The following is a 23,768-nucleotide window of genomic DNA, read 5'->3' on the forward strand; positions in this document are numbered from 1 at the left end:
AGTAGAATTAGAGAAAGACAGTGTATTCCTCCCACCTTGGTTGTAACACTGATACAAGATAACCTGTTGGTTTGATTTTTCCAAAGTTTTAGAAGTTAAGTTTCCTCCTTTTTCCAAATCTTTCATTTAATTTGATTCGTTCAGAATCTCAGCTTCGAGGCCACAATTTGTTATGGAAAGGTGGTTAAGGAATATGGGTGGTTTGCACTGTTCACCTCCTATTTGACCACAATCGTGTTTTCTTTAAAATGATGAGTTAGCAACTGAATGTGTTTAAGGTCAAATAAACAGGCAAATGACAGGTTTTCTCATAGGTTTAACAAAAGATCATTATTTTTAAATGATTCCCAAAATGGGTCTCAACTGCACCCATGCACGTATTCACTCACACACACATATAGATAGATAGAGAGGAAAGGGGTAAGTGGTTTGAAGTGAGGTAGGTGTTTGGGGTTCACGGCAAACCTGTTGAATGTTCTTGAAGGACAGGTTCTTTCAAAGTTGCAGGTCTGGGTGTTTGTAGTTTTCTGGTAGTGAAGACTTCAGACTGGAGGAATAGGTCACTTTCAATTCTCTGCTGCACCAAGTTGAACTGTAAAATTTGCAGCAGGGCTCCTTCTTTGTATATCTGAATGTCATTTCAAAGCCCTTTGCTGGGCTGCTTTTCCGTGATGTTATTGTGATCTCTCTCTCCAGACAGTTGCCTTTTAAGGCAAAAATCCATCAAATTAGGGCCTTTGCTATTTGGCAAATGGCCGTCTCCTCCAGTGCGACCACACAATAGACCAGGATGTGGAATCCATGGCCATCCATTAATTTCAGGATGAGTATAATCCTTTTATGATGTGGCTACTTCACACCTCTTTTGTTTCAGAAGAATCCATTCAATTCAGGCAAGTCTCTTGATGGTTTCAGGATGGGTACAATTGACACCTCTTAGCCTGGAATGTATCCTTTTGTCCCTAACAGACAATGAGGCAGTGTTTGAATACACGAGGCCAAGTCGTCACACCTTTGGCAGCCATCTTTTGCAAAATTGTCCACCTTTTTTAAAAGGTAAAGTCAATTTTAAAGAATCCACCTTATATCTTACAAAATGGTAATATGATTTGTCTTTACTGGGCATGACAAAACTGTAGCAAATGGATTTCAATGTAGATAAATCTGAATTCATCCACTTTGGACCTAAAAAGGATAGAACAGGTTATTTTCTAAATGGTGAAAAGCTAGTAACAGTGGGGTCCAATTAGACTTGGAGTTCCAGGTACAAAGATCATTAAAATAATCAAAAAGGCTAATGGAAGGCTGGCCTTTATATCTAAATGTCTAGAATATAAGGGGGTAAAAGTCATGCTTCAGCTGTATAAATCCCTGTTATGACCACTCCTGGAGTTACTGTGAGCAGCTCTGGGCACCAGACCTTAGTAAGAATATACTGGCCTTGGAGGGAGTGCAACCTAGATTTACTGGAATGATAAAAGGAGTCTAAAGGTTAAATTATGAGGAGAGATTAAACAAACTAGGGTTGTATTCCCTGGACTTCAGAAGGTTAAGGGGTGATTTGATTGAAGTTTTCAAAATATTAAGGGACAGACAGATGAACAGATAGAAACTATTTCCACTAGTTGGGGCGTCTAGGACTTGGGTGGCATAGTCTAAATATTAGAGCCAAAGCTTTCCGGCGTGAAATTAGGAAACTCTTCTACACACTAAGGGTGTGAGAAACTTGGAATTCTCTTCCACAAATGACAATTGATGCCCGGTCAATTGTTAATTTCAAATCTGGGATTGATAGGTTTTTGTTAACCAAAGGTATTAGGGAGATGTGGAAAGGTCAGGTATATGGAGTTAGATCACAGATCCGTCATGATCTCACTGAATGCTCAAGGGGCTAAATGGCCTTTTCCCGCTCCTATGTACTGCCCCTCCAACAAGGTAACACTCCCTCATGGCTAAAGGACAGCATTCCCTTAGAGGAACTATACAAATCCAGACCTCCACTCCCTCATGGCTAAAGGAATCTCAGGTTACAATCTCACCTTTCATCGGGTCCAACACCTTCAGAAATATTCCAAAAACTCTTCTGCCAGTGTCCTAAGTTGCACCAAGTGTTGCTCACCTATCACCCCTGGGCCTGCTGACCTACACATCCTTATTTTCAAATCCCTCCATGGCCTGGTCCCTCCCTCTGTCTGTAATCTCCTCCAGCCCCACAAACCTCTGAGATATCTGCACTCATCTAATTCTTGCCTCTTGAGCATCCCTGATTTTAATTTCTCCAGCATTGGTGGCCGTGTCTTCAGCTGCTTGGACCCGTAACTCTGGAATTCCCTTCCTGAACCTCTCCATCCCTTTTTTTCTTCCTTTAAAACCTACTGCTTCTTGATCAAACTTTTGATCCCCTTTCCCAATATCTCCTTATGTGACTTGATTTCAATTTTTATTTGATAATGTTCCTGTGAAGCACCTTGGATTATTTTATTATGTCGAAGGCACTATGTAAATAGAAGTTGTTGTTGTTGGCGATCTGGTGTCCAAGTGTTTCAAGCCCATGTCCTCAGTACCTTGCTCTACGGCAGCGAGGCCTGGACAACGTATGTCAGCCAAGAGTGATGTCACAATTCATTCCATCTTCGCTGCCTCTGGAGATTTCCTGGCATCAGGTGGCAGGACTGTATTTCCAACACAGCAGTCCTCGAGGCGGCCAACATCCCCAGCATATACACCCTACTGAGCCAGCGGCGCTTGAGATGGCTTGGCCATGTGAGCCGCATGGAAGATGGCAGGATCCCCAAGGACACATTGTACAGCAAGCTTGTCACTGGTATCAGACCCACCAGCCGTCCATGTCTCTGCTTTAAAGAAGTCTGCAAATGTGACATGAAGTCCTGTGATATTGACCACAAGTCATGGGAGTCAGTTGCCAGTGATCGCCAGAGCTGGCAGCCAGCCATAAAGGCGGGGCTAAAGAGTGGCGAGTTGAAGAGACTTAGCAGTTGGCAGGAAAAAAGACCGAAGTGCAAGGGGAGAGCCAACTGTGCAACAGCCCCGACAACTAATTTTATCTGTGGTGCCTGTGGAAGAGTCTGTCACTCTAAAATTGGCCTTTATAGCCACTCCAGGCGCTGCTCCACAAACCACTGACCACCTCTAGGCGCTTACCCATTGTCTCTCGAGACAAGGAGGCCAAAGAAGAAGAAAAAGGTGTCAACCTGAGAAAGTGTTAAAGGGGACCCATTTCCTGTCAGGACTTGGGCAGTGTGTGTGCTGGAAATAAAAAGACTGGTGTGAAATCAGTCATCAGAATATTGTGACAGTTAATCAGTGTTTGCAGTGCCAAAAAAACCCCTTTCAGCGGTAATAACCTGATCATTCAGAAAAGCTGATGACCTGTGACTCAAGGCAGTTTGGGCCTCATAACCTGCAACCATTGTCCTTACCTGAGCTTCCTCAGGAAAACTAAACATTTCCCATAGGAAAGTCCACACCTCCCACTGAGTGAAGCAGAGATCTCACTGGTGGACAGAGTGGACAAGCACACTCACTGGGAACAAATACACTTCATCAAATTGTTTTAATCAAACACCCAGGGATACCAGTCCGACACTTCTAATCATTTCTATACGTGGAAAACACCAGGATAATTGAGCATATAGTGTAGGCTCAGGCTAATAAAAGAGATTTATTGCAGGAATCTACAGTTATACAGAATCAGGGTCAATCACTGGATGAACAATGCTGTATTTATCTTGTGGTGTGCTGCGGTGGTGGTTTGCCCAAGGGCATGTCCTCTGCTCTTTTTTCCATCCAGGAGAGACGAGCATGACTAGGAAAGTGGCTATATGGGGTTGTTTTATTTATCTTAGGAACATATGAAATAGCAGCAGGAGTAGGCTGTTTGGTTCCTCGAGCTTTGTCCACCATTCAAATAGATCATGGCAGATCTTCTACTTCAGTGCTATTTTCCCAAACTATCACCATATCCCTTGACATCTTTAATATCTAAAATTGTACCAATGCAGAAAAGTATTTTTTGAAACTAAAATAACAACTGTTTCAACGTAATTTAAAACAGTAAGTCCTGGAAATATTCAGCAGGTCAGGCAGCAGCTGTGAAGAGAGAAGCAGAGTTAACATTTCAGGTTTTAACATTGCTTCTCACTCCACAGAAGCTGCCAGACCTGCTGAGTATTTCCAGCACTTTCAGTTTTTATTTCAGATTTCCAGCATCCGCAGTATTTTGCTTTTATTTAAATGTTCTTGGACTCATTCAACTAAATCCTGGATGATTACAAGATTAATGGAGCTTTCTGGAGTTTACCCTCACCATTATATTGAAGTCCAGATTGAATGATGTCACAAAAGGTTTCCTTTTTGTACTAAAATCTTGGACTTCTATGTGTTTCAAAAACAAATGAAAAAAAAGGATTTTTGCTCGGTGAAAGACACTTGAAAAATTATTGTTATTCCTGCAATACTTTGAGAAGAAGTTCAGAACAAAGAGTTGAACTTTATGGGTGTTTTGAAAGGAAGGTGTAAAAGGACAGGAAGGTCTGCAGTTTCAAGGTTTCTTCAGAGCAGCTTGAGTGACAAGGGGGAGAGACTGTGTCTGGGCATGTGACCATGTTCAGTAAAGTTCTTTTTTCACCCTGGACCCTTTAAAAGCCAGTGAATTAACAAATCGCAGGCATTTTTGAAATCTTTGCTTGACCTGCCTGGAGCCAGAGAGACAAGACCCAGAAAAGTATTACCTCTCTCTGTAAAAGAGACTCGCATCTCTTGAAAAGGGAATCCTGCATTTGAAAGGTGGCAGATTCCTGTTGCCTCCGGTCTCTGAAGAATTGCTGTACCCAGTGAGATTCCTGCTGCCTCCTGTGTTCTAAAAAATACTGAAATCTGAAGAATTCTTCTACTGCTAGGCAGCTGCTTCATAATACCAAGCGGATCTGCTGCTACACCCCTGATGAAAGACCTATGTGACACCTGCTGCAGTTAAATTGAAGTGAACACCTCCCATCACAGACTGTTCATCAACGTCGCCTGGAGAGACTTTGAGTGGCAACTGACTATTCCACTCTGGGACACCTCACCACAACAAAAATATCCTACCAGAACGTGAACCTCAATTATTTTTTTATTATTCCCTCTAATTCAAAGTAACAGTTGTATTGCAAAACACCTTTTTGAAACCGGTTAACCATTTCTTTTTTAATGTATGTGGGTGTGCATGAGGGTTAAGGGATTAGTTAGTAGTTATGATCTATTATTTCTTCTCTCATAAATATTTAATGTTGTTATTTAAAGAAACCTGGTTTGGTGTGCTTCATTCTTGGGGAAAAATACAGTGTTTAATTTGGCTTGTCTTCGGTAGGTGGGAAACTTTATTTGATATGCTGTGGCCTGTGGAGTAGTGGGACTGAATTAACAGTGTATTGCTCCAGCCTTGGTTGTAACATATTAATTGGGTGCACTTGTTAGGATCGTTTCCAATGTTAATTACATGAATTATGTGGGGAGTAATAATTTGAAAGAGAAAAAAATAAAAGAACCAGGTTTCTTGTATAATAAAGGTTATGCAATCAGAATGGCATTAGCAATTGCTGCAGCTTCTCAGGAAAAGGAGAATGCGTCCCTCAGTGACTTGATAACTTTAACCAAGATTAAACTAAAAGATTTGGCAGCAGCACAATGAGGGTTAGAATTGAAATCAGGTGCTAAAAAAACAAAGAGAATGACATAATAGCCCAACATTTAAAATTAGAAGCAGAAGATAGTAAGTCAAAGGGTGATGCAGCTGAATTGGCTTAGCATTGGCTACTAAGCATTTAGTAGGGTATTGGTAGACTGTGTAGGGCTCTTGCTAAAAACAAAAGCAGGACACCAATATATACTCACTATCAAGGATATAGCTATTCGATTTCCATAAGCCATTCCTTTGAGGACAATTATTGCTAAAGTAGTAGTAGAGACAGGTTTGCGTCTGCCTGCAATGAATTTGGCCTAACCATCAGCCTCAAGAAAACGAACATCATGGGGCAGGATGTCAGAAATGCTCCATCCATCAATATTGGCGACCACGCTCTGGAAGTGGTTCAAGAGTTCACCTACCTAGGCTCAACTATCACCAGTAACCTGTCTCTAGATGCAGAAATCAACAAGCGCATGGGTAAGGCTTCCACTGCTATGTCCAGACTGGCCAAGAGAGTGTGGGAAAATGGCGCACTGACACGGAACACAAAAGTCCGAGTGTATCAGGCCTGTGTCCTCAGTACCTTGCTCTACGGCAGCGAGGCCTGGACAACGTATGCCAGCCAAGAGCGACGTCTCAATTCATTCCATCTTCGCTGCCTTCGGAGAATACTTGGCATCAGGTGGCAGGACTATATCTCCAACACAGAAGTCCTTGAAGCGGCCAACACCCCCAGCTTATACACACTACTGAGTCAGCGGCGCTTGAGATGGCTTGGCCATGTGAGCCGCATGGAAGATGGCAGGATCCCCAAAGACACATTGTACAGCGAGCTCGCCACTGGTATCAGACCCACCGGCCGTCCATGTCTCCGTTATAAAGACGTCTGCAAACGCGACATGAAATCGTGTGACATTGATCACAAGTCGTGGGAGTCAGTTGCCAGCATTCGCCAGAGCTGGCGGGCAGCCATAAAGACAGGGCTAAATTGTGGCGAGTCGAAGAGACTTAGTAGTTGGCAGGAAAAAAGACAGAGGCGAAAGGGGAGAGCCAACTGTGCAACAGCCCCAACAAACAAATTTCTCTGCAGCACCTGTGGAAGAGCCTGTCACTCCAGAATTGGCCTTTATAGCCACTCCAGGCGCTGCTTCACAAACCACTGACCACCTCCAGGCGCATATCCATTGTCTCTCGAGATAAGGAGGCCCAAAAGAAAAAGAGTAGTAGAGAAGTTAACCCAATTCTTTACAAGATATGGCTTACCACTTGAAGTTCAATCGGATCAAGGTTATAATTTCATGTCTAAAATATTTCAATAAGTCTTGGGTAATTTGGGTATCAGTTAAAATCTTCAGCGTATCACCCACAATCACAGGGAGCTTTAGAGAGGTACCATCAAACTCTCAAAACAATGATTAGAGCATACTGTCACGAATGATTAGGATAAAGGGCAAGACTTTCTTTTATTTGCCATGAGAGATTCACCGCATGAGTCTACAGGTTTTAGACCTTTCGAATTGGTTTACGGCTATGAAATAAGAGGTCCTCTAAAACTCATCAAAGAAAGGATCTTAGAACAAAGGAATGAATCTTCAATACTAGACTATGTATCTGTGTTCCGGGAAAGGCTCACAAAAGCTTGCAATGTTTCTCAGGAACACCTTAAAGCATCCCAAGCTAATATGAAAAAATGGGCAGACAAGAACGCAAAGACCCGAAATTTTCAACCAGGGGATGAAGTATTAGTATTGTTAACTTTACAGGATGAACCATTAAAAGCACGGCTCAACGGTCCATATAAAGTGATCAAAAGAGTTGGTAAGGTAAATTACTTGATTGGCACCTGATTGTTGGAAAAAGAATCAGTTGTGTCATATCGATATGCTAAAGCAATATTATCACAGGGAGGAGGATAAGCCAGTACAGGTATGTCAGATAATGGGAACTGTTGAGAAGGAAAAGGATAGTGAGGATGAGGCAGAAGGAGGCCCAGACAATTCTCAGATTGAACATCCTACTATCCAGTTCGCGAATACAGAATGGCTAGGAAAAATGTACCACATGCTTTTATATTTAGATGCAGGACAACATGAAGACCAAACAAGGCTTCTCACAACATTTAGAAGAGTCTGTAGGGAGAAGCCAGGAAGTACAACCTTAGCCACACATTATGTGGATATAGGGAAATCCGTTCCTTTAAAACAACATCCTCACTGCTTAAGTTCAAACAGGCCCAAGTAAAAGTAGAAATCCAATACATGCTGGAAATCAACATAATTGAACCTAGTCAAAGCAACTGAAGAGAAATCAACATAATTGAACCTAGTCAAAGCAACTGAAGTTCACCAATAGTCTTAGTGCCTAAACCTGACAGGTCAACTCAACTTTGCACAGACTACAGAAAAGTCAATGTAACAACGAAGGCAGACTCCTCCCCAATTCCTCGTTTAGAAGACTGTATTGACACAGTGGGTAATGCCAGGCTCTTACAAAGATAGATTTGTTAAACGGATACTGGCAGGTTCCTTTGACACCCTGAGCTAAAGATATATCAGCTTTTGTCACACCAGATGGTCTCTATCAGTGCCGAGTGATGCCATTCGGGCTGAAAAATGCTCCAGGAACTTTTCAGAGACTAATAAATCAAGTGGTAGCCAGTGTTCCCAACTGTGTTGTGTATCTTGATGCTGTGCTGATATACAGTAACACATGGAAGGAACACTTAAAACTAGAAAGTTATAAGCTGCTGATATAGCGGTAAATCTGGCAAACAACAAATTCGGAAAAGCAAGTGGCCTACCTTGAGCATACAGTAGGGCAAGGACAAGTCCTTGGAGTTCCCTATCCCTAAAACTAAATGTGAAATCATGAGGTTTTTGGGAATGTGTGGATTCTACAGGAAGTTGTATGGAATTTTAGTACTGTAGCTGTTCCACCAACTGATTTGCTACAGAAAAAGAAAACTAAGATAGTGTGGTCAGGTGAATGCCAGGCAGCTTTTGAAAAGCTAAAGGCAATCTTAACTAATGAAACCAGTGTTGCCTGCTCCAAATTTTGCTAAACCCTTCAAGATAATGATTAATGCTAGCAAGATCTGGGGCTTGGTGCAGTCCGACTGCAGGATGACGAATCGGGCAGAGAAAATCCAGTAGGGTACTTATCACGAAAACTGAAATGCCACCAAAAAAAGTATTCCACCGTGGAAAAAGAAATATTAGGACTACTACACGCTCTTAAACATTTTGAAGTATATGTCCGCCACGACTACCAAGAAACACTGATATACACTGACCATAATCTATTAACCTTTGTGGAAAAATTTAAAAACCAAAATGCCAGAATATTCAGATGGAGTCTGTTGTTATACAGCCTTATCACTTGAAAACTGTACACATTTCGGGATTTTTTTTTTAAATCGCAGATGCTTTATCACAAATTTATCTTTATTGAGTTACATGAGTAACTATGATACCAAGAAAATTGTGTTAACCACCAGTTGAGTGAATGAGTGCGAACAAAATGTCGAAAATGTTTTCACTTTCTGTTTTACATTGAAATGAAACGCATTCAAGAATGGGTGAAGGTGTTGCAAAAGGTTTCTTTTTACTAAAATCTTGGACTTCTATGTGTTTCAAAAACAAATGAAAAAAGGATTTTTGCTCACACTTGAAAAATTATTGTTATTCCTTCAATGTTTTGAAAGGAAGGTAAACTTGTAAAAGGACAGAAAGGTCAGCAGTTTCAAGGAAATCACAGGGTTTTGACCTTTTTTCAGAGCAGCTTGAGTGACAAGGGGGAGACACAGTGTCTGGTTATGTGGCCATGTTCAGGAAGGTTCTTTTATTCCCCCCGGACCCTTTAAAAGCCTGTGAATTGACAAAGCGCAGGCATTTTTGAAATCTTTCTTTGACCTGCCTGGAACCAAGAGACAAGACCCAGAAAAGTATGACCTCTCTCTGTAAAGGAGAATCGCATCTCTTGGAAAGGGAATCCTGCATTTGAAAGGTGGCAGATTCCTGTTGCCTCCGGTCTCTGAAGAATTTCTGCATCCAGTGAGATTCCTGTTGCCTCCTGTGTTTTAAGAAATACTGAAATCTGTAGAGTTCTTCTACTGCTAGACTGCTGCTTCATAAGACCAAGCGGATCTGCTGCTACACCCCTGATGGAAGACCTATGTGACGCCTGCTGCAGTTAAATTGGCATGAACACCAACCCACCACAGACTGTTCATCAACCTCGCCTGGAGAGGCATCTGACTATTCCACTCTGGGACACCTCACTGTACGGAAAATATCCTACCAGAACGTGAACCTCAATTATTTTGGCACAATGGCGCAGTGGTTAGCACCGCAGTCTCACAGCTCCAGCAACCTGGGTTCAATTCTGGGTACTGCCTGTGTGGAGTTTGCAAGTTCTCCCTGTGTCTGCGTGGGTTTTCTCCGGGCGCTCCAGTTTCCTCCCACATGCCAAAGACTTGCAGGTTGACAGGTTAATTGGCCATTATAAATTGCCCCTAGTATAGGTAGATGGTAGGGAAATATATAGGGACAGGTGGGGATGTGGTAGGAATATGGGATTAGTGTAGGATTAGTATAAATGGGTGGTTGATGGTCGGCACAGACTCGGTGGGCCGAAGGGCCTGTTTCAGTGCTGTATCTCTAAACTAAACTAAACTATTCCCTCTATTCCTAAGAAACAGCTGTAATGCAAAACACCTTTTAGACACCAGTTAACCATTTCTTTTTGAATGTATGTGTGTGTGTGTGCATGAGGGTTAAGGGATTAAGGAGTTTTCTCATATATAGATTTATCTCGTCAATAATTAAGGCGTATTATTTCTTTTCTAATAAATGGTTAATGTTGTTGTTATTCAAAGAAACCTAGTTTGGCGTGCTTTATACTGGGGGGAGGGGGGGGTGGTGGGGGGGGGGATATGTTTAATTTGGCTTGTCTTCTGTAGGTGGGAAACTTTATTTGACATGCTGTGACCTGTGGAGTAGTGGGACTGAATTAACAGGGCAGTACTTCCTCCTTGGTTGTAAGTCATCTCAGGAGACTGGAGCTGTTTTCCTAGGTAAGATGTTCATTTATGTTGAAGGTTGGATTTTGAAGAACACCCTTCTTCTTGATCGAGGTACACCTGTTATATCACAGGTATTAATCTTGAGTTGATTATTTTCCTCAGATCTATCTTCCCTGATGGGTTAGCCAGTATAGATAAAGCTCAAACTCCCCACAGGAGAAACTTACAAAGATTGCTTTGAGTTATCAATCAATCTTGTCCTGCACATGCTATACTCCTATACATAAATCCCATACAGTGTTCAGAGACACCAGATAGAAGAGCACAGTGACACACTTAACAAATTTAGGCATTCTATCAGTGCTCAATAACTATTTCAAATCAGTTTTTTTTAAAAATCATTCATGGGATGTGGGTGTCACTGGCAAAGCCAGCTTTGATTTTCCATTCCTAACTGCCCTTCTTAAACCACTGCGCTCCTTGTGGTGTAGAAACACCCACAGGACTGTTAGGGAGGGAGATCTGGGATTTTAACACAATGACAGCGAAGGAATCGTGATATAGTTCCAAATCAGGATCGTGAGTGGCTTGGATGGGAACGTGCCGATGGTGCTGTTCCCATTCATCTGTTGCCCTTGTCCTTTGAGGTGGTAGAGGTCGTAGGTTTGGAAGGTGCTGTTTAAGGATCCTTGGCGAGTTGCTGCAGTGCATCTTGTAGATGGTGCACACTGCTGCCACTGTGTGTCAGTGGTGAAGGGTGTAAGTGTTTAAGCTGATGGATGAGGTCAAACAGGTTGCTTAGTTCAGTAATTGCACTCATATTAAGAGATATTCTGGCAGACACAGCAGGCCATTTCTTGATTTGAAATCCCAGTGCTCTGGTCCAGCTACAAATTCAGAAACATTTTACAACCAAACACAGATGAAGCTCACATCCACTGCATTCAAATGGATCAGATTGGTCCATTGCCCCCCTACACTTTCTCACGGGTCTGCATACAGTGAGACTGGGTAAGCTTGGTGATGTTGCTGCAAATTATGGAACAGGTATCACAATGGAACAGCTGCTCAGCTGAAGGGGGACAAGGCAGCCTGGAGACAGCTCTGAAGACCATCGCAATGCTGGAGGACTTGAGTTTGCTCCCAGCCGATGTGGCTATGTCAGTGAAGCAGTGATCATACTGGTAGGGAGGAGGAGGAGGAGATGGTGAAACTGCACTGGTACATGTCAATCTGGGAGGGTTTCTATCCCGTGTGGAGACTCTGGTGAAGCTCTAGAGAGGAGGAGTAGGTGAAACATTCCTGGCACACGTCACACTGGAAGGGTTTGTCTCCCGTGTGAGTACGTTGATGTTCCAGGAGATCATGCAACTGTTTGAAAGCTTTGCTGCAGAACTCACACCTGAATGGGGTCTCCCCTGTGTGGGTTCGCTGATGTTCCACCAGGTCTGACAAATGTGGGAAGGTTTTCTTACAAAAATTACACCTGAAGGGTTTCTCCCTCGTGTGGATCCTGTAGTGAGACAGGAGGTTCGATGAGCATGTGAAGACTTTATCACACACCTCACACCTGAAGGGCTTTTCCTTTGTGTGGGTCCTGAAGTGAGCTAGGAGGGTGGTCGAATGTGCGAAGGCTTTATCACACACCTCACACCTGAATGGTTTCTCTCTCGTGTGCGTCCTGAAATGAGACAGGAGGGTTGAGGAGTGGGTGAAGGTTTTATTACACACCTCACACTTGAAGGGTTTCTGCCCTGCGTGGATCCTTTGGTGATCCAGGAGGTTCGATGAGCGTGTGAAGGCTTTATCACACACCTCACACTTGAAGGGTTTCTCTCCCGTGTGAATCCTCTGGTGCTGCAGCAAGCTGGAAGAGTATGTGAAGGTTTTCTGGCAAACCTCACAGCTGAAGGGCCTCTCCCCAGTGTGGATCCTGTGATGAAGAAGGAGAGTCGATGACAGTGTGAAGGTTTTACCACAAACCTCACAGTTGAACGGTCTCTCCCCTGTATGGATCCGTTGGTGTATCAGGAGGGTGGATGACAGTGTGAAGCTTTTTGAACAAACCTCACAGCAGAATGGTTTCACCCCTGTGTGGATCCGCTGGTGGACCAGGAGTGTCGATGGGTGTGTGAAGGTCCTGTCACACACCTCACACTTAAAAGGTCTCTCCGCTGTGTGACTGCGCTGGTGTTGTAAGAGATTGGACAACTTTGGGAAAGCTTTGTTACAAATGTCACACGTGAAGTGTTTCTCCCGTGTGTGAGTTCTCTGATGGACCAGGAGGTGGGATGATTGAGAGAATGTTTTGTCACACATGTTGCCTTTGAACAGTTTCTCCCGTGTGGGTGTGTTGGTGTTTCAGGAGGTACGATAACCATGCAAAGGTCTTCTCACACACTTCACACTAGAACCGCCTCTCCTCTGTGTTGATGGATTGGGGATTCACATGGCCTGATGAACTTGCAGAGACTCCGTCAAATTGTTCACATTCAATTATTTTCTCTGCCATGTAGCTGCCCTCGTGTTACAGGAGACACAATGGTGTCACTAAGACTGTCTACACTCTCACCGTCTGTGGATGAGGAGGTCCAACAATCAAATAAAGCCCTCAGCAAACGTCAGACACCTGTCAGGATCTGCCAATGCTTCACAAGGTGTAATGAACACACAAATCCCTCCTCACACTCGGAGCAGTCCTTACGCCCCTCACCGTGAATGACCTTTCACCTGAGTGGATGTTCCAGTGTTTCAGGAACACCAATGACTGTGTGAAAACCACTGCTTGTGGAACCTGAGAGACGTCTTTCCAATCTCACCTGTTACACTCCCTCCATCTCCTGGACAGACTGATATCCCACAGCCAAACCTATGGAAATGTTGGTTTTGATTGGACGCTGGATACTGGTCAGTTTCACTTCTCCTGACCAATCAGATTTATAGGAGATGCTTTTTCTGCGGAGTTGTCCCTGGGGTGATGTCCGGGATCTCCTCGGGTCTTGGCTGGGTGCGGTGTCTATCCACTCTCCATTCTCTGATTTTACAGTGAGATACTCCTGCAACACAATAAAATAATGAGTGATTTTCCTCCGATTCTCTCCCGTCTCTGAAGGTGCTGACCCCTCTGTGGGAGACTGGTGCCCAGGGAGGGTCAGCAGGTTACTGAACTGTGGGGGCAGTAAATGTGGATCAATGGAATTTGCCTGGATTGCCTGTGTTGGATTTTCTGAAAGTTAAAAATAATAAGTTGCAATTACAAAGCACCTTTCATGACCAGGGATTTCCCGAAACACTTGAAAGCCAAAGAAGTACTTTTGAAGTGTAGTCACTGTTAGTATTGCAGGCAATGCAGCAATCACATTTCACACAGCAAGCTCCCACAAACAGCAATGTGATAATAACTAGCTAATCTGTTTTTGTGATGTTGAGGGGTAAATGAATATCATGGAATACAATCTGGACAAACTCTGCTCCTTTACTCACTGGATATTCAGTCCTGAACATTAATGTGGATATTATGGAATACAATAAGGACAAACTCTGCTCCTTTACTCACTGGATATTCAGTCCTGAACATTAGTGTGGATATTATGGAATACAATCTGGACAAACTCTGCTCCTTCACTCACTGGATATTCAGTCCTGAACATTAGTGTGGATATTATGGAATACAATCTGGACAAACTCTGCTCCTTTACTCACTGGATATTCAGTCCTGAACATTAGTGTGGATATTATGGAATACAATCTGGACAAACTCTGCTCCTTCACTCACTGGATATTCAGTCCTGAACATTAGTCTGGATATTATGGAATACAATCTGGACAAACTCTGCTCCTTTACTCACTGGATATTCAGTCCTGAACATTAGTGTGGATATTATGGGATACAATCTGGACAAACTCTGCTCCTTCACTCACTGGATATTCAATCCTGAACATTAGTGTGGATATTATGGAATACAATCTGGACAAACTCTGCTCCGTCACTCACTGGATATTCAGTCCTGAACATTAGTGTGGATATTATGGAATACAATCTGGACAAACTCTGCTCCTTCACTCACTGGATATTCAGTCCTGAACATTAGTCTGGATATTATGGAATACAATCTGGACAAACTCTGCTCCTTTACTCACTGGATATTCAGTCCTGAACATTAGTGTGGATATTATGGGATACAATCTGTACAAACTCTGCTCCTTCACTCACTGGATATTCAGTCCTGAACATTAGTGAGGATATTATGGGATACAATCTGTACAAACTCTGCTCCTTCACTCACTGGATATTCAGTCCTGAACATTAGTGAGGATATTATGGGATACAATCTGTACAAACTCTGCTCCTTCACTCACTGGATATTCAGTCCTGAACATCAGTGTGGATATTATGGGATACAATCTGTACAAACTCTGCTCCTTTACTCACTGGATATTCAGACCTGAACATTAGTCTGGATATTATGGGATACAATCTGTACAAACTCTGCTCCTTCACTCACTGGATATTCAGTCCTGAACATTAGTCTGGATATTATGGGATACAATCTGTACAAACTCTGCTCCGTCACTCACTGGATATTCAGTCCTGAACATTAGTGTGGATATTATGGGATACAATCTGTACAAACTCTGCTCCGTCACTCACTGGATATTCAGTCCTGAACATTAGTGTGGATATTATGGGATACAATCTGTACAAACTCTGCTCCTTTACTCACTGGATATTCAGTCCTGAACATTAGTGTGGATATTATGGGATAGAATCTGTACAAACTCTGCTCCGTCACTCACTGGATATTCAGTCCTGAACATTAGTGTGGATATTATGGGATAGAATCTGTACAAACTCTGCTCCTTCACTCACTGGATATTCAGTCCTGAACATTAGTGTGGATATTATGGGATAGAATCTGCACAAACTCTGCTCCTTCACTCACTGGATATTCAGTCCTGAACATTAGTGTGGATATTATGGGATAGAATCTGTACAAACTCTGCTCCTTCACTCACTGGATGTTCAGTCCTGAACATTAGTGTGGATATTATGGGATAGAATCTGCACAAACTCTGCTCCTTCACTCACTGGATATTCAGTCCTGAACATTAGTGTGGATATTATGGGATAGAATCTGTACAAACTCTGCTCCTTCACTCACTGGATATTCAGTCCTGAACATTAGTGTAGATATTATGGGATAGAATCTGTACAAACTCTGCTCCGTCACTCACTGGATATTCAGTCCTGAACATTAATGTGGATATTATGGGATAGAATCTGTACCAACTCTGCTCCTTCACTCACTGGATATTCAGTCCTGAACATTAGTCTGGATATTATGGGATACAATCTGTACAAACTCTGCCCCTTTACTCACTGGATATTCAGTCCTGAACATTAGTGTGGATATTATGGGATACAATCTGTACAAACTCTGCTCCTTTACTCACTGGATATTCAGTCCTGAACATTAGTGTGGATATTATGGGATAGAATCTGTACAAACTCTGCTCCGTCACTCACTGGATATTCAGTCCTGAACATTAGTGTGGATATTATGGGATAGAATCTGTACAAACTCTGCTCCTTCACTCACTGGATATTCAGTCCTGAACATTAGTGTGGATATTATGGGATAGAATCTGCACAAACTCTGCTCCTTCACTCACTGGATATTCAGTCCTGAACATTAGTGTGGATATTATGGGATAGAATCTGTACAAACTCTGCTCCTTCACTCACTGGATGTTCAGTCCTGAACATTAGTGTGGATATTATGGGATAGAATCTGCACAAACTCTGCTCCTTCACTCACTGGATATTCAGTCCTGAACATTAGTGTGGATATTATGGGATAGAATCTGTACAAACTCTGCTCCTTCACTCACTGGATATTCAGTCCTGAACATTAGTGTAGATATTATGGGATAGAATCTGTACAAACTCTGCTCCGTCACTCACTGGATATTCAGTCCTGAACATTAATGTGGATATTATGGGATAGAATCTGTACCAACTCTGCTCCGTCACTCACTGGATATTCAGTCCTGAACATTAGTGTAGATATTATGGGATACAATCTGTACAAACTCTGCTCCTTCACTCACTGGATATTCAGTCCTGAACATTAGTCTGGATATTATGGGATACAATCTGTACAAACTCTGCCCCTTTACTCACTGGATATTCAGTCCTGAACATTAGTGTGGATATTATGGGATACAATCTGTACAAACTCTGCCCCTTTACTCACTGGATATTCAGTCCTGAACATTAGTCTGGATATTATGGGATACAATCTGGACAAACTCTGCCCCTTTACTCACTGGATATTCAGTCCTGAACATTAGTGTGGATATTATGGGATACAATCTGTACAAACTCTGCCCCTTTACTCACTGGATATTCAGTCCTGAACATTAGTCTGGATATTATGGGATACAATCTGGACAAACTCTGCTCCTTCACTCACTGGATATTCAATCCTGAACATTAGTGTGGATATTATGGAATACAATCTGGACAAACTCTGCTCCTTCACTCACTGGATATTCAGTCCTGAACATTAGTCTGGATATTATGGAATACAATCTGGACAAACTCTGCTCCTTTACTCACTGGATATTCAGTCCTGAACATTAGTGTGGATATTATGGGATACAATCTGTACAAACTCTGCTCCTTCACTCACTGGATATTCAGTCCTGAACATTAGTGAGGATATTATGGGATACAATCTGTACAAACTCTGCTCCTTCACTCACTGGATATTCAGTCCTGAACATTAGTGAGGATATTATGGGATACAATCTGTACAAACTCTGCTCCTTCACTCACTGGATATTCAGTCCTGAACATCAGTGTGGATATTATGGGATACAATCTGTACAAACTCTGCTCCTTTACTCACTGGATATTCAGACCTGAACATTAGTCTGGATATTATGGGATACAATCTGTACAAACTCTGCTCCTTCACTCACTGGATATTCAGTCCTGAACATTAGTCTGGATATTATGGGATACAATCTGTACAAACTCTGCTCCGTCACTCACTGGATATTCAGTCCTGAACATTAGTGTGGATATTATGGGATACAATCTGTACAAACTCTGCTCCTTTACTCACTGGATATTCAGTCCTGAACATTAGTGTGGATATTATGGGATAGAATCTGTACAAACTCTGCTCCGTCACTCACTGGATATTCAGTCCTGAACATTAGTGTGGATATTATGGGATAGAATCTGTACAAACTCTGCTCCTTCACTCACTGGATATTCAGTCCTGAACATTAGTGTGGATATTATGGGATAGAATCTGCACAAACTCTGCTCCTTCACTCACTGGATATTCAGTCCTGAACATTAGTGTGGATATTATGGGATAGAATCTGTACAAACTCTGCTCCTTCACTCACTGGATGTTCAGTCCTGAACATTAGTGTGGATATTATGGGATAGAATCTGCACAAACTCTGCTCCTTCACTCACTGGATATTCAGTCCTGAACATTAGTGTGGATATTATGGGATAGAATCTGTACAAACTCTGCTCCATCACTCACTGGATATTCAGTCCTGAACATTAGTGTAGATATTATGGGATAGAATCTGTACAAACTCTGCTCCTTCACTCACTGGATATTCAGTCCTGAACATTAGTGTAGATATTATGGGATAGAATCTGTACAAACTCTGCTCCGTCACTCACTGGATATTCAGTCCTGAACATTAATGTGGATATTATGGGATAGAATCTGTACCAACTCTGCTCCTTCACTCACTGGATATTCAGTCCTGAACATTAGTCTGGATATTATGGGATACAATCTGTACAAACTCTGCCCCTTTACTCACTGGATATTCAGTCCTGAACATTAGTGTGGATATTATGGGATACAATCTGTACAAACTCTGCCCCTTTACTCACTGGATATTCAGTCCTGAACATTAGTCTGGATATTATGGGATACAATCTGTACAAACTCTGCCCCTTTACTCACTGGATATTCAGTCCTGAACATTAGTCTGGATATTATGGGATACAATCTGTACAAACTCTGCCCCTTTACTCACTGGATATTCAGTCCTGAACATTAGTGTGGATATTATGGGATACAATCTGTACAAACTCTGCCCCTTTACTCACTGGATATTCAGTCCTGAACATTAGTGTGGATATTATGGGATACAATCTGTACAAACTCTGCCCCTTTACTCACTGGATATTCAGTCCTGAACATTAGTGTGGATATTATGGGATACAATCTGTACAAACTCTGCTCCGTCACTCACTGGATATTCAGTCCTGAACATTAGTGTGGATATTATGGGATACAATCTGTACAAACTCTGCTCCTTTAATCACTGGATATTCAGTCCTGAACATTAGTGTGGATATTATGGGATACAATCAGCACAAACTCTGCTCCGTCACTCACTGGATATTCAGTCCTGAACATTAGTGTGGATATTATGGGATACTATCTGTACAAACTCTGCCCCTTTACTCACTGGATATTCTGTCCTGAACATTAGTGTGGATATTATGGGATACAATCTGTACAAACTCTGCTCCTTCACTCACTGGATATTCAGTCCTGAACATTAGTGTGGATATTATGGGATACAATCTGTACAAACTCTGCTCCTTCACTCACTGGATATTCAGTCCTGAACATTAGTGTGGATATTATGGGATACAATCTGTACAAACTCTGCTCCTTTACTCACTGGATATTCAGTCCTGAACATTAGTGTGGATATTATGGGATAGAATCTGTACAAACTCTGCTCCGTCACTCACTGGATATTCAGTCCTGAACATTAGTGTGGATATTATGGGATAGAATCTGTACAAACTCTGCTCCTTCACTCACTGGATATTCAGTCCTGAACATTAGTGTGGATATTATGGGATAGAATCTGCACAAACTCTGCTCCTTCACTCACTGGATATTCAGTCCTGAACATTAGTGTGGATATTATGGGATAGAATCTGTACAAACTCTGCTCCTTCACTCACTGGATGTTCAGTCCTGAACATTAGTGTGGATATTATGGGATAGAATCTGCACAAACTCTGCTCCTTCACTCACTGGATATTCAGTCCTGAACATTAGTGTGGATATTATGGGATAGAATCTGTACAAACTCTGCTCCGTCACTCACTGGATATTCAGTCCTGAACATTAATGTGGATATTATGGGATAGAATCTGTACCAACTCTGCTCCTTCACTCACTGGATATTCAGTCCTGAACATTAGTCTGGATATTATGGGATACAATCTGTACAAACTCTGCCCCTTTACTCACTGGATATTCAGTCCTGAACATTAGTGTGGATATTATGGGATACAATCTGTACAAACTCTGCCCCTTTACTCACTGGATATTCAGTCCTGAACATTAGTCTGGATATTATGGGATACAATCTGTACAAACTCTGCCCCTTTACTCACTGGATATTCAGTCCTGAACATTAGTCTGGATATTATGGGATACAATCTGTACAAACTCTGCCCCTTTACTCACTGGATATTCAGTCCTGAACATTAGTGTGGATATTATGGGATACAATCTGTACAAACTCTGCCCCTTTACTCACTGGATATTCAGTCCTGAACATTAGTGTGGATATTATGGGATACAATCTGTACAAACTCTGCCCCTTTACTCACTGGATATTCAGTCCTGAACATTAGTGTGGATATTATGGGATACAATCTGTACAAACTCTGCCCCTTTACTCACTGGATATTCAGTCCTGAACATTAGTCTGGATATTATGGGATACAATCTGTACAAACTCTGCCCCTTTACTCACTGGATATTCAGTCCTGAACATTAGTGTGGATATTATGGGATACAATCTGTACAAACTCTGCTCCTTCACTCACTGGATATTCAGTCCTGAACATTAGTGTGGATATTATGGGATACAATCTGTACAAACTCTGCTCCTTCACTCACTGGATATTCAGTCCTGAACATTAGTGTGGATATTATGGGATAGAATCTGTACAAACTCTGCTCCTTCACTCACTGGATATTCAGTCCTGAACATTAGTCTGGATATTATGGGATACAATCTGTACAAACTCTGCCCCTTTACTCACTGGATATTCAGTCCTGAACATTAGTGTGGATATTATGGGATACAATCTGTACAAACTCTGCCCCTTTACTCACTGGATATTCAGTCCTGAACATTAGTCTGGATATTATGGGATACAATCTGTACAAACTCTGCCCCTTTACTCACTGGATATTCAGTCCTGAACATTAGTCTGGATATTATGGGATACAATCTGTACAAACCCTGCCCCTTTACTCGCTGGATATTCAGTCCTGAACATTAGTGTGGATATTATGGGATACAATCTGTACAAACTCTGCCCCTTTGCTCACTGGATATTCAGTCCTGAACATTAGTGTGGATATTATGGGATACAATCTGTACAAACTCTGCCCCTTTACTCACTGGATATTCAGTCCTGAACATTAGTCTGGATATTATGGGATACAATCTGTACAAACTCTGCTACTTTAATCACTGGATATTCAGTCCTGAACATTAGTGTGGATATTATGGGATACAATCAGCACAAACTCTGCTCCGTCACTCACTGGATATTCAGTCCTGAACATTAGTGTGGATATTATGGGATACAATCTGTACAAACTCTGCTCCTTTAATCACTGGATATTCAGTCCTGAACATTAGTGTGGATATTATGGGATACAATCAGCACAAACTCTGCTCCGTCACTCACTGGATATTCAGTCCTGAACATTAGTGTGGATATTATGGGATACAATCTGTACAAACTCTGCTCCTTTAATCACTGGATATTCAGTCCTGAACATTAGTGTGGATATTATGGGATACAATCAGCACAAACTCTGCTCCGTCACTCACTGGATATTCAGTCCTGAACATTAGTGTGGATATTATGGGATACTATCTGTACAAACTCTGCCCCTTTACTCACTGGATATTCTGTCCTGAACATTAGTGTGGATATTATGGGATACAATCTGTACAAACTCTGCTCCTTCACTCACTGGATATTCAGTCCTGAACATTAGTGTGGATATTATGGGATACAATCTGTACAAACTCTGCTCCTTCACTCACTGGATATTCAGTCCTGAACATTAGTGTGGATATTATGGGATACAATCTGTACAAACTCTGCTCCGTCACTCACTGGATATTCAGTCCTGAACATTAGTGTGGATATTATGGGATACAATCTGGACAAACTCTGCTCCTTTACTCACTGGATATTCAGTCCTGAACATTAGTGTGGATATTATGGGATACAATCTGTACCAACTCTGCTCCTTTACTCACTGGATATTCAGTCCTGAACATTAGTGTGGATATTATGGGATACAATCTGGACAAACTCTGCTCCTTTACTCCATTATAAGCCATTATAAGCCCACTGACTCCCACAGCTACCTCGACTACACTTCTTCACACCCTACCTCCTGTAAGGACTCCATTCCATTCTCCCAGTTTCTCCGTCTCCGACGCATCTGCTCTGATGATGCTACCTTCCATGACGGTGCTTCTGATATGACCTCCTTTTTCCTCAACCGAGGATTTCCCCCCACTGTGGTTGACAGGGCCCTCAACCGTGTCCGACCCATTCCCCGCACCTCTACCCTCACCCCTTCCCCTCCCTCCCAGAACCGTGACAGGGTTCCCCTTGTCCTCACTTTTCATCCCACCAGCCTCCATATCCAAAGGATCATCCTCCGCCATTTTCGCCACCTCCAGCGTGATGCCACTACCAGTCGCATCTTCCCCTCCCTTCCCCTGTCAGCATTCCGAAGGGATCGTTCCCTCCGCGACACCCTGGTCCACTCCTCCATTACCCCCACCACCTCGTCCCCGTCCCAGGGCACCTTCCCTTGCAATCGCAGGAGGTGTAACACCTGCCCATTTACCTCCTCTCTCCTCACTATCCCAGGCCCCAAACACTCCTTTCAGGTGAAGCAGCGATTTACTTGTACTTCTTTCAATGTAGTATACTGTATTCGCTGCTCACAGTGTGGTCTCCTCTACATTGGGGAGACCAAGCGCAGACTGGGTGACCGCTTTGCGGAACATCTCCGCTCAGTCCGCAAGCAGGACCCTGAGCTTCCGGTTGCTTGCCATTTCAACACTCCCCCCTGCTCTCATGCTCACATCTCTGTCCTGGGATTGCTGCAGTGTTCCAGTGAACATCAACGCAAGCTCGAGGAACAGCATCTCATCTACCGATTAGGCACACTACAGCCTGCCGGACTGAACATTGAGTTCAATAATTTCAGAGCATGACAGCCCCCCACTTTACTTTCATTTTTAGTCATTTTTAGTTAATTTTTCTTCCTTTTTTTTGCATTCCTTTTTACATTTTTTGCATTTATTTCATTTCATGTTAGTTTGTTCAGTTTGCTTACCCACTGTTTTTTTCAGGTTGTTTTTCTTCAGGTTTGCACTTGCTGATGTTCTATATTCAGTATATTCACACCTAATCTGTACTAATGCTTTGTCTTTCAAAACACCATTAACATATTGTTTGCCTTTGCTCCGTGACCTTTTGGTCAGCTATGTGGCCTGGTCCAATCTGCACCTTCTCCTTTGTTATCTCTTGCCCAACCCCCACCTCACTTGTTTATAATCTGTGACTTTTCTAATATTTGTCAGTTCCGAAGAAGGGTCACTGACCCGAAACGTTAACTCTGCTTCTCTTTCCACAGATGCTGCCAGACCTGCTGAGTGAATCCAGCATTTCTTGTTTTTGTTTCAGATTTCCAGCATCCGCAGTATTTTGCTTTTATTTTAGTGTTTAATTCACTGCCACTTCTCTTCCAGGAATGCCTACCTTGAAGAAGTTCTGCTCTTCTCTCCGACGGGATTTTCGTTTGTCTCTTTTACCTTGTTCACCTTCATTGCTTTCTATTTCCCTCCTGGTGTTTGATAAGGTATCTACCAAAACTCGTTTTCACAGCCACATCTCCTTCCTCAGTGACTGTCTCCGGCTCCGACTGA

At 42.5% G+C, this 23,768-nt stretch overlaps 1 protein-coding gene across 1 annotated transcript in view; it reads right to left on the bottom strand.

The window, feature by feature from the left end:
* Positions 1 to 8,856: 8,856 nt before the first annotated feature.
* Positions 8,857 to 23,768, bottom strand: part of LOC137345849 (zinc finger protein 271-like) — a 33,062-nt gene continuing 18,150 nt past the window's right edge. The window contains exon 3 of the mRNA XM_068009099.1: positions 8,857 to 12,970. Within this exon, the coding sequence (XP_067865200.1) occupies positions 11,958 to 12,970 (1,013 nt within the window). The 3' untranslated portion in view covers positions 8,857 to 11,957. The remainder of the gene's footprint in view (positions 12,971 to 23,768) is intronic.

This window comes from Heterodontus francisci, chromosome 29 (genome assembly GCF_036365525.1).
Source record: "Heterodontus francisci isolate sHetFra1 chromosome 29, sHetFra1.hap1, whole genome shotgun sequence".
In the NCBI taxonomy this organism is placed as follows: domain Eukaryota; kingdom Metazoa; phylum Chordata; class Chondrichthyes; order Heterodontiformes; family Heterodontidae; genus Heterodontus; species Heterodontus francisci.